This window comes from Grammomys surdaster, unplaced genomic scaffold (genome assembly GCF_004785775.1).
Source record: "Grammomys surdaster isolate TR1022 unplaced genomic scaffold, NIH_TR_1.0 241, whole genome shotgun sequence".
Lineage (NCBI taxonomy): Eukaryota > Metazoa > Chordata > Mammalia > Rodentia > Muridae > Grammomys > Grammomys surdaster.
In genome coordinates, this window is record NW_021604686.1 from 3,257,753 (window position 1) to 3,268,548 (window position 10,796).

At 51.0% G+C, this 10,796-nt stretch overlaps 1 protein-coding gene across 1 annotated transcript in view; it reads left to right on the plus strand.

The window, feature by feature from the left end:
- Hcn4 (hyperpolarization activated cyclic nucleotide gated potassium channel 4) overlaps positions 1–5,201 on the plus strand; it is a 40,609-nt gene extending 35,408 nt beyond the window's left edge. Inside the window, exons 6-8 of the mRNA XM_028774579.1 lie at positions 5–245; positions 1,090–1,254; positions 1,350–5,201. Of these exons, the coding sequence (XP_028630412.1) occupies positions 5–245; positions 1,090–1,254; positions 1,350–2,803 (1,860 nt within the window). The 3' untranslated portion in view covers positions 2,804–5,201. The remainder of the gene's footprint in view (positions 1–4; positions 246–1,089; positions 1,255–1,349) is intronic.
- The last annotated feature ends 5,595 nt before the right edge of the window (positions 5,202–10,796 follow it).

Sequence of the window (10,796 nt, forward strand, 5' to 3'; positions counted from 1 at the left end):
GCAGGAGATCATCAACTTTAACTGCCGGAAGCTGGTGGCTTCCATGCCACTGTTTGCCAATGCAGACCCTAACTTCGTGACTTCCATGTTGACCAAGTTGCGTTTCGAGGTCTTCCAGCCTGGGGATTACATCATCCGTGAAGGCACCATTGGCAAGAAGATGTATTTTATCCAGCACGGCGTGGTCAGTGTGCTCACTAAGGGAAACAAGGAGACCAAGCTGGCTGATGGCTCCTATTTTGGAGGTGAGACAGCCAGGGGGCACCAGGAGGACAGGGGTGACTGGGAACTAGGCTAGAGGGATACCCTGAGATCAGAAGCATGGAGGGGCCCTTTGTAGCCACAGCGTGGAAGTGGGCATCTGTGAGCCTGGTATAGGGGTGTCTGTCTGTGAGATCTGCTTATAGAGTGTCTAAGACTGGTAGCTTATAAACCATAGAAATTGGATTGTCAGCTCTGGAGGTTGGGAGTCACAGACCAGGGTACAAGCATAGTGGATTCCATTGAGGATTCTCTTAGTGATTTTTGTTGTCTCAGAAGGTAGAAAGAACATATGTTTCCTTAGCCTCTTCTATTATGTTTGTGTGTGTGTGTCTGAGCCTGCATATACCCAACCACACCTACCCATTCTCACACACCATGGTGCCCATGTAGAGGTTAGCGCATAACTTGGGCAGTCAAGTCTCTCCTATTGTGTGGGTCCTAGGTATCCAACTCAAATTATGAGACTTGGCCAAAAGTGCCATCCTGCTGGCCTGCCCCCCCTCTAGCCTCTTCTATAAAGATATGAATCACCTCCCAAAGTCCTACCTCTACGTACCAGATCACCTTGAGACCAGGATTTCAGCATAGGAATATGGGGTGGGCACAGGCATTTTGTCCATTGGAGGGGCATTGACCCGAGAGATAGAAACGACTTGACACCCAGTTGGTTGGGGGTATTGCTGGTACCCAGTATGACTACAACCTAGCAGATAACCTAGCGAGTTCATTGTACCAGCTAGTGGAGTCCAAGGGCAGGATCATGCAGCTCTGGGTGGCCTGGGAAGTTTTATACCTGATTGTCCCTGAGCCCTGCTGTGCCCGCAGAGATCTGCTTGCTGACCCGGGGCCGTCGCACAGCCAGCGTGAGGGCGGATACTTACTGCCGCCTCTACTCGCTGAGCGTGGACAACTTCAATGAGGTGCTGGAGGAGTATCCCATGATGCGGAGGGCCTTCGAGACGGTTGCGCTGGACCGCCTGGACCGCATAGGTGAGGGGCAGGGCGAGCAGGCGGGAGGGCAGGGCAGACTCCAAATCTCCTTTCCTGGGCGTGGCCTGAGTGTCCGCTCTTGTTCTATGGCGCAGGCAAGAAGAACTCCATCCTCCTCCACAAGGTGCAGCACGACCTCAACTCAGGCGTCTTCAACTACCAGGAGAACGAGATCATCCAGCAGATCGTGCGGCACGACCGCGAGATGGCCCACTGTGCTCACCGGGTCCAGGCTGCCGCCTCGGCCACCCCAACCCCCACGCCTGTCATATGGACCCCGCTGATCCAGGCGCCACTGCAGGCTGCTGCTGCTACTACTTCGGTGGCTATAGCCCTCACACACCACCCCCGCCTGCCCGCCGCCATCTTCCGGCCTCCTCCCGGATCTGGGCTGGGCAACCTTGGGGCTGGACAGACACCGAGGCACCCAAGGAGGCTGCAGTCCTTGATCCCTTCAGCGCTGGGCTCTGCTTCACCAGCCAGCAGCCCCTCACAGGTGGACACGCCATCTTCATCCTCTTTCCACATCCAACAGCTGGCTGGATTCTCTGCACCTCCCGGACTGAGCCCTCTCCTGCCCTCCTCTAGCTCTTCCCCGCCTCCAGGAGCCTGCGGTTCCCCCGCAGCCCCCACACCATCCACCTCCGCTGCCGCCACCACCACTGGGTTCGGCCACTTTCACAAGGCGCTAGGTGGCTCCCTGTCATCCTCTGACTCCCCGCTGCTCACCCCGCTGCAACCGGGGGCTCGCTCTCCACAGGCTGCCCAGCCGCCACCCCCACTGCCTGGGGCCCGAGGAGGCCTGGGACTCCTGGAGCATTTCTTGCCGCCCCCACCCTCCTCCAGGTCACCATCATCCAGCCCTGGGCAGCTCGGCCAGCCTCCTGGAGAGTTGTCCCCAGGTCTGGCAGCTGGTCCACCAAGTACACCAGAGACACCCCCACGGCCTGAACGGCCATCCTTCATGGCAGGGGCCTCTGGGGGGGCTTCTCCTGTAGCCTTTACCCCCCGAGGAGGCCTCAGCCCTCCGGGCCACAGCCCGGGCCCCCCAAGAACTTTCCCGAGTGCCCCACCCCGGGCTTCTGGCTCCCATGGTTCCCTGCTCCTGCCACCTGCATCCAGTCCTCCGCCTCCCCAGGTCCCACAGCGCAGGGGCACACCACCCCTCACCCCCGGCCGCCTCACACAGGACCTGAAGCTCATCTCAGCCTCTCAGCCAGCCCTCCCCCAGGATGGGGCCCAGACTCTCCGCAGGGCCTCGCCTCACTCCTCAGGGGAGTCGGTGGCTGCCTTCTTACTCTACCCCAGAGCTGGGGGTGGCAGCGGGAGCAGTGGGGGGCTTGGGCCTCCTGGAAGGCCATATGGTGCCATCCCAGGCCAGCATGTCACTTTGCCTCGGAAGACATCCTCAGGTTCTTTGCCACCCCCACTTTCTTTGTTTGGGGCAAGAGCCGCCTCTTCTGGAGGGCCCCCTCTGACTGCTGCACCCCAGAGGGAACCTGGCGCTAGGTCCGAGCCAGTACGCTCCAAACTGCCGTCTAATTTATGAGCTGGGCCCTCCCTCCCTCTTCTTTTTCTGGCTCCTTTCTTCCTTCAGGTTTAACTGTGATTAGGAGATGTACCAATAACAATAATAACCATAAAAAAAAAACATACCCCAGAAAAACAAAAAGACAGCAGAAAATAACCAGGTATTCTTAGAGCTATAGATTTTTGGTCATTTGCTTTTATAGACTATTTTAATACTCAGCACTAGAGGGAGGGAGGGAGGGAGGGAGGGGGGAGCAGGCAAGGCCCAAAGGCAACAGTCAGAGGAAGGCAGGCAGGGCCTCTGGGGACAGGGCAGGGGTGGGGTGACCCATGTCTGGGTCCTAGCGCAGACCTGTCATTGTATTGTTCTTGAGAGCAAGAGCTACCTACCATCAGATCCTTGGCTGTGAACGTGGAGCCCACCCTGCTGGGGGGCTGCCCAGGAGTGTGTTCCCAGGAGCCTCCTGCGCCCGAGTCCTTGGGACACACTGGACCCTTGAGGGCCTTGTATTTTTTTTTCTACTGTAAACGTAGCAAGATATGTATATGAATATGTATATGTATGTAAGATGTGTCTATGTATAGCTATGTAGTGCTCTGTAGAGCCGTGTAGATATCAGCTTCCATGTGTGCACATGCGTGTGCAGTCTAGTTTAATCCCATGTTGCCAGGACACCCAGGTCAGCTTACATCCATCGATCTGCTGTGGCCCGCAGGCTGGGCACTGGCGGCTCTGGGGGAAGTTCTCCCTCCCAGTCCTCAGGGAAGGGGACCCCTGGAACCTTGCAGCAGACCCTCTTTCCCCATCTCTGGGCTGCAACCCAGTTCTAGCCCAACCTCTAGTCCCATGGAAGGGGAAGACTCCAGGCTGAGCCTTTCACTTCCCAGGGCTCCAAGCACACCTGTCACCTCTGTGGCCCAAAGTTTCTCCAGCTGTACAATGGGAGGTGAGGGGAACTATTTATTGAGACTGTTCTGTGCCAAGCACTGGCTATACATACCTACAGACGGGGAGGTGGAGATTATGGTTTCTCCCATTTCACAGGTGAGGAAACTGAGGGCTGGTTAGAATCACATAACCAGGAGTGGCAGAGCTGGTCTGGTCTGAGCTGCGGATCAACCTCCCTAAGGCTGAAGCCTGTATTCTTCCCATCAGAAAACAGTGTTTGGTAGAGCCCTGGCTTTTGGCCCCTAGGCAAAGTGCAGGAGGAAGAGATGGGAGCTTGGTGGTAGTCAGGTTTCAATTCAAATCCCAGCTCTGCCACTTCTTAGCTGTGTGGCCTTGGGCAAGTTACCTGACCTTTCTGTTCCCTCATTAGTGAAATAAGAACTATGGAACTGCCTCACAATGACCAGTGAGAACCAGATAAGAAAAAGATGTGAAATGCCCAGCTCAGTGCCTGGCACACAGCATAGCAGGTGCTCAATAAATCATGTTTCTTCTCCCCCTCCTCATAAATTTAGCCCATTGCTCCAGTGAACCATGGTGAGAGCCCAGGGAACTTTAGCTGAGGGCTCCAAGACTTAAAACTCTCAGGACTCAGGAGGTGGCTGGGCCTCCATCACGGCTGGAGGAAGGTGCGTGGCCAGTGATGGGCTTGAGCCAGGCCTTGGGATACGGGATGTGTGAGTAAAGAATTAGAGAGGACGGGGTGCATAGGGGAGGTCACCGCAGTGATGTGGAGCTGGGGTCCTGGGGGAGACATACAGGCTGGGGACCAGAGGAGGACCTTGGATGAGAGACTAAAACTGCTCTGTGGCGTTGGCCCTGAACTAGAAGCAGATCTCAGGACCCTGGTGGAGGCACAGCCAGAGGCGTCCCTATCCATGGGTCGAAGCAGGTAGGACTTTGATGCCCATGCAGTGAGGAGGGCTGGTTCTACCATGCCGTGCACCAGCCAGAAAGGGTGGCATGAACAGGTTTGACCCTGGGATGCCACAGGGGATCCTCTGCGAATGGTTTGCAGGGAAAGAAGGGGTGAAGAAGGCCCCAGGGCCCTGGAAGATCGGTAGGAGCCCTAGTTTATACAGGGGTTGGAGAAGCCTCCCAGACTCAGTCTTCAGACCTGAGTTCTGTCCCCAAGGCAGGCAGCTTAGGGAGCCAGCTGGACTCCACTAAACCTGTAGTCCATCCCAGAGGTAGAGGAGAGGAGATGGGGGGTCAAGTTATAAGGAACGAGGAGTCTCTTGTCATCAGGCCTGGCCTAAGCACCCTTCTCTACTGATACATGCATTTTATAAACACTCTGACACACTGGCAAACTCCTTGGTGACTATGGAGAGGCCAGGTCCAGTCTGTAGGACCTTCCACCCCACAACCTCTAAAAGCAATTTTCAAAATCTTCCACTTTTAAAACAGAAAACGGTTAAACACACCGTCTTGTATATTTTATTTAAATAAAAAAAGTTACAGCAAATGCCGCGTTATTTTGGGGTCAGAGATGGAGAGGTGAGGTTCACAAGGAAACCTGGAGTCTCCAGTGAGGATGTGGCCGTGGGGGGCGGGACACTGCCCCTCAAGCAGCTGTGGGCACATGTGCATAAGCCTGCCCCCCCCCCTCGAAGCACGGAATTGAGTTGTATGCAGAACTGTGCATGGGTGTGTGAGGCCTAACTATAGAGAGTTGTGCACCTGTGTACAACCTGTGTGTGTGTGTGTGTGTGTGTGTGACAGTGTATCCCCAGTGTCATGTGTGTAGGGGGAAGGACCATGATGCAGGTCCTCCTCCCTGCCTCTGCCACAGCTCCAGACTCTGCAGAAGAGGAGGAAGCAGCTAGTACAGGACACATGAGCTCCACCCAACTAGAACAGGCCCCACGGCCTCTTGCTGCAGACAGGCCCTCAGAAAAGGATGATTAGCTGGGGGGCAGGAGGTGACCAGTTGCGGGGACAGCATCATAGGCATCAGTGGATGAAGGACAGATGTGGGACTCTAGCAGTCCAAGGGCAGGTCTGGAGCTAGGAGGTGGTATGGTACCCACTTCTATCTCACACTCTTGTACCTAACCTTTGCCGCAGAGGGTACCTGCAGGCTCTGGACCTTGAGCGTTAGGGCTGGTGTCTGGGGTTGGAAGAGCAGTTTTCATGTTCCTGGATGGTGGGGGAATACCATCCTGCCTGCGTCAAGAGGGGGATCTCCTCTGGAAAGAGCAGGGAACCTGGCCAGTTGTTCCCCATCACTGCTTGCCTAGGCTGTTTCCGTGGCGACGGGCCTGGGAGTCCTGTTGCTAAGCAGACAGCTCAGTATGCCCAGCATCCCCATGACAACTGCCCCCTGTGGCCAGGTAGCAGAGCTTCCTCGGGGAACCCCACTGGCATGACATAGGCGGGGCTAAACTCAGCTGCTGTGGGAGCAGCCTAGGCTGGACCACAGTGGCCTCTGGTGAAGGTGGCCTCTGGGGCCAGCGGGAAGCCTTCATAGGTGAGGTGGGGTGAAGTGGGATTAGAGGCAGGTCTCAACCAAACTGAAGTGGATGGCTACACCAGCTAATTGTTTTGTTCCTAGACTTCACAGGGGCAGGTTGTGACTGCTTGTTGTATGCTAAGCCCTGGGTGCTTTCCCATTGTCTGTTCTCTCACCAACTCTAAAGTCAAAAGTCAATGAGAGTGAGCCTCAGGAAAGAGGTGCAAGGCTCAGAGCTGGTGCTTACTGGATGCCCATCAGTGGAGGGTGAGGAGACCCAAGGTTACTCTTAGACCTCAGAGGCACTAAAGTAGACTGGGAAATTCAAATTGTGTGTGTGTGTGTGTGTGTGTGTGTGTGTGTGTGTTTCTGGGGATCAAACCTAGGGCCTCTTATAAGCCAGGCAAGTGCTGTATCATTACTGATTTACATCCTCTACATTGTTTCTTGAGATGGGTCACTCAGGCTAGCCTTGAATTCAGTCTGTAGCCCAGGCAAATCTCAACATGAAGATCCTCTTGCTTCAGCCTCCTCTTGAATAGCTGAGATTATAGGTCTGCACCAGGCCATTCAAAAGAGAATTTGAACGATTTAGCATGCTCCCTGGAGGCTGTGTCCATCCCAAGTGCTGTAAGTTGCTGTCTCCAGCAGAATGTCCTAAGGGCAGTCTCAACTCTCTGGCCTCACGTCCTACCCTGGAAGTCTCTTCTTCCTCCCTAGCAATGTGGCTTCCATTTCTCCTCCCTGGGAAAGGCTCTGAGCCAGCCCTCTAGGCCCACACTGGAGAATCCAGGTCTGATGTCCATGCCTGGTCTTGATCTCCTTCCTTAGTGTCAGACCCCACTGGTCAGCTTCTCCCCAGATTTGGGGTCACCACTCTCTCTCCTTAACCTAGACTCAGCTTTAAGAGTTCCTCTTCTTCCCAAAGGTTGGTGCTGATGGGGCCTCTGGTCTCGGCCTCCTCTCTTGTCACTCCATATGCTCTTCCAGGGTGACCTGACCCATGTCCAGGGCTTCTCCCTTTGTAGACAAAAGCCTCCCACACTTTATCTCAACCCAGGCTCTCCATTCCCTCAGCCTTGGCTGGGGCTTCATCCTCTTCTGATGGACTAGGCTCTTCCACTCTCTGCTGCTTACAGCTCCCAGTGTGGCTCAGAGCTTTCTCCTGCTGACCTCTGCCCCCGCTGACCCCTGACCCTGTTGACTTTACTTCTTTAGTTCTCTCTCTCTTGAAGGTGGAATATTTCAGCTAGGCAGAAGATGCATTCCATATGGAGATAGTAACAACACTAGCCTCTTACTACTCACGTAGCTTAAGAAACAGGACATAAACACCACCTCTGAAGGCATCTTCTCTGTGGCCATCTGTGGCCCTGCTTCTCCAGGCAAAACCACTTATCTGAGAGCTACCTTCCACTCCCTTTTACAGAAATAAGGTGTCCGTACAATGTATTTGGTTGCATACCAAGGTTGAGGCGTTGGATTAGAAGCGGCTGCTTGGAGGGCTGGAGGATTTTGTTATTAATATTCCTCAGAATTTCCGTATGTGATGCAAGTCTGTGTGTGATTGTTAGTTTTGTCACTGTTTTTGAATTTCTCTACAATACGGATCTATGGGTTTGAGGATGCCGCTCAGTTGGCAGAGGACTTGCCTAGCATGGACAAATCCCTGGGTTTCATCCCCAGCATAAGAACAGGCGTGGCGACACATGCCTGTAACCCCGGTACTCAGGAGGTGGAGGCAGGAGGGCCGGGGGTCAAGGGCAGCCCTGTTAGTTACAGCAGGTTAGCCCTGGAGGCCAGTTACAGCAGAAGCCCTGTTACAGCAACAAGAAGTGTCTTTTTATTGCCCTTTTATTAAAGGGCCACACTCCTTTAATCTCTGTGGTCCACTGAAGAGACTTTTGGTTTTAAAGTGCTTGTTAAACAAATGCTACCCCGCTGCACGTGAATTGTACCTTAGGTTAATCACAAGGGGGGGGGGTACTGAGGCCTCTTCTTTGTCTCACTTGCATAGGACTCCAGTCTGGAGATGGGAAAGGCAAGTCAGGCTCTCTCCCTTGCAGACACGGCTGCTACCAGAGCTCCTGGTCAGGGTGGCTGCTGAACCGTCTCTAGGCTCCACAGCCAGCAGTGGAACAGTCACTGGCAAATTAATCTTCTTTTTATGAGATAATGCCAACCTGTTTAAGTAGTTCAAACAATTCGCACTCCCACCTGCAGGGTATGAGTTATTCTTGCTCCTCGTTCTTGCCAATAACGGAGTCACCAGGCTTCTTATTCCCCAGCCTAGTGCTATTAATTGTGTTTTAATGAACAAATATCTAATTACTAGTAAGGCTGGGTCTCTGTTCCTATACTAATTTCCCATATATTTTGTTAATATACTAATTTGTGTTTTTTTTCTGAGAAATATGGATTTATGTGTTTTGTTCCATTTTCTAGTGTCATTTGTCTTTTTGTTGATTTGTAGGACTTTTACACATATCTATTAGGAAAACACAATAAATTCTTTATTAACTATGTATCACAAATACCCTCTTGGTACACAAGGCTTGTATCATTCTCTCTCTCTCTCTCTCTCTCTCTCTCTCTCTCTCTCTCTCCCTCTCCCTCTCCTTCTCCCTCTCTCCCTCTCTCCCCCTCCATCTCCTTTTCTTCCCTCCTTCTTCCTTCCCTCCCTCTCTCCTTATCTGTTTTGATAAACAGATGCTTTCTATATAAAAATGAAGTTTAAGTTTGTCAATAGAAATATTTCAAATTCTAGAAATTTCCTTAGTGCCTTCTTTGCTTAAGACACCTCTCACACCCCGATCTTACGTTATTTGGTCACTTTCTTTCTATTCCATTGTCACAGAGCTGCCACATAACTACAAAAGAGGTTGTATATGTCAAACAGGGACCTGGAATTCTTGCCAGTCGTCAGTTTATATCTGTTGTGGTGATAAAACAACCAACTAAAAGCAACGTAGGGGAGGAAGGGCTTCTTAGCCTCACACTTCCAGGTTACAGTCCCTTACTACAGGGAAGTCAAGGAAGGATCTTAAAGTGTCACACCCACAGTCAAGAGCAGAGAAAGAACAGACACATTTGTCCTGACTTACTGTGTAATCTCAGCTTGTTTTCTCCCTTTATACTGCTCAGGATTCCCTGCTCAGGGAATGACGCCACCCACGATGTGCTGCGTCTTCCTACATTAGTTAACAAGCAAGGCAATCTCCCAAGGACATGAGCACAGAACAACCCGATCTGTGCAATTTCCCATGACGATTCTTCCCAGGTGATTCTGGTTGTCTGTGTCAAGTTGATAGTTAACACTCACTAGCACATCAGCTCAAGAACATCCTGGCCATCTTTTAATATGGTTTAATAATGGTCTTCCTCAGGTTTTACAGTTCATTGGATTTGTACCTAGCTTCTCATGGTTTTGTTACTATTGCTAATTTTATCTATGCTTCCTAGTGAGGTTTAATTCATATGCAGCAAAATTCACCCATTTTAAGTGTTGAGTTCAACGAGGTCTAATCACCACCTCACCAGTCAGAATCAGAACACTTCCACGACCCTGTCTCATCTTGCTTCGGGTTCCTCCTCTTACTTGATTTCCAGCAGCCTGTTCTTGTATCCCTCAAGTTTTGATGTTTCTGAGATTTCATGTAAGTGGACTCAGGAAGCCCTCACTGTCTAGACCTGCCTGATATCCTTCATTTAGCCCAATGCCTTTGAGGTCTGCCCATGGGATGCCGTGCTGAGCTCCCTTGTATGGCTTGGTCAGGATTTGTTTATTTAACCATCGATGAACAACTGGGATATTTTCCTTTTTGCCTATTAAGAATAAAGTTTCTATGAATATTTGTGTTCGAGACATATGAATGTGGATTTTTAAAACACGTGAATCGGCAAATACAGATTATCACACACAAGATGATGCTTTGAAATGTGTACTTAGTGAACTGGGTAAACTGAGCTAATGAACACGTATTACTTCATATGTCATATTTTTGTGGTGAGAACACGTAAAAACTTATTCTTCTAATTGTTTCAAAACAATGTTTGAATAAGTTTTCATTGATTATACCCGGCAATGATTCTCTTGAGTCATATGCTCAGTATATTTGTAATTTCATTTTCCAAAGTGCAAGGGCTGCTTGCATCTCCATCAGCAATGACACGCGGGTCACTTCACCTCCTTACGCTGGGGACCGTCAGCTGCAATGTTGCCACTCCAGACGTATGTCATGGAAACTCTGCTTTCCGTTTGCATCTCCACAAGGACTAAAGATGTCGAGCGTCATTTTAGGCATCCATCTTCCACCCATCTATGTTCTGTGGTAAAAAAAAAAATGCTTATTCAAATTTTTACACAATTGATCTCACAGGCTTTCCATTTCCTTATTATTGAATGATAACTAAAATATTCAACATATAAGTACTTGATAAATAGTTGTTTGGGAATTATTTTCTATAAGTTTGTGGCCTACCTTTTTATTTTCTTATTTATGTCTGTCAAAGGTCAAAGATTTTAATTTTGATGATGACCAGCTTGCTAAATTTTAGCGATTTGCGTTTTCTGGCCAGATAATTAAAATGACACAGTAGAAAATATCT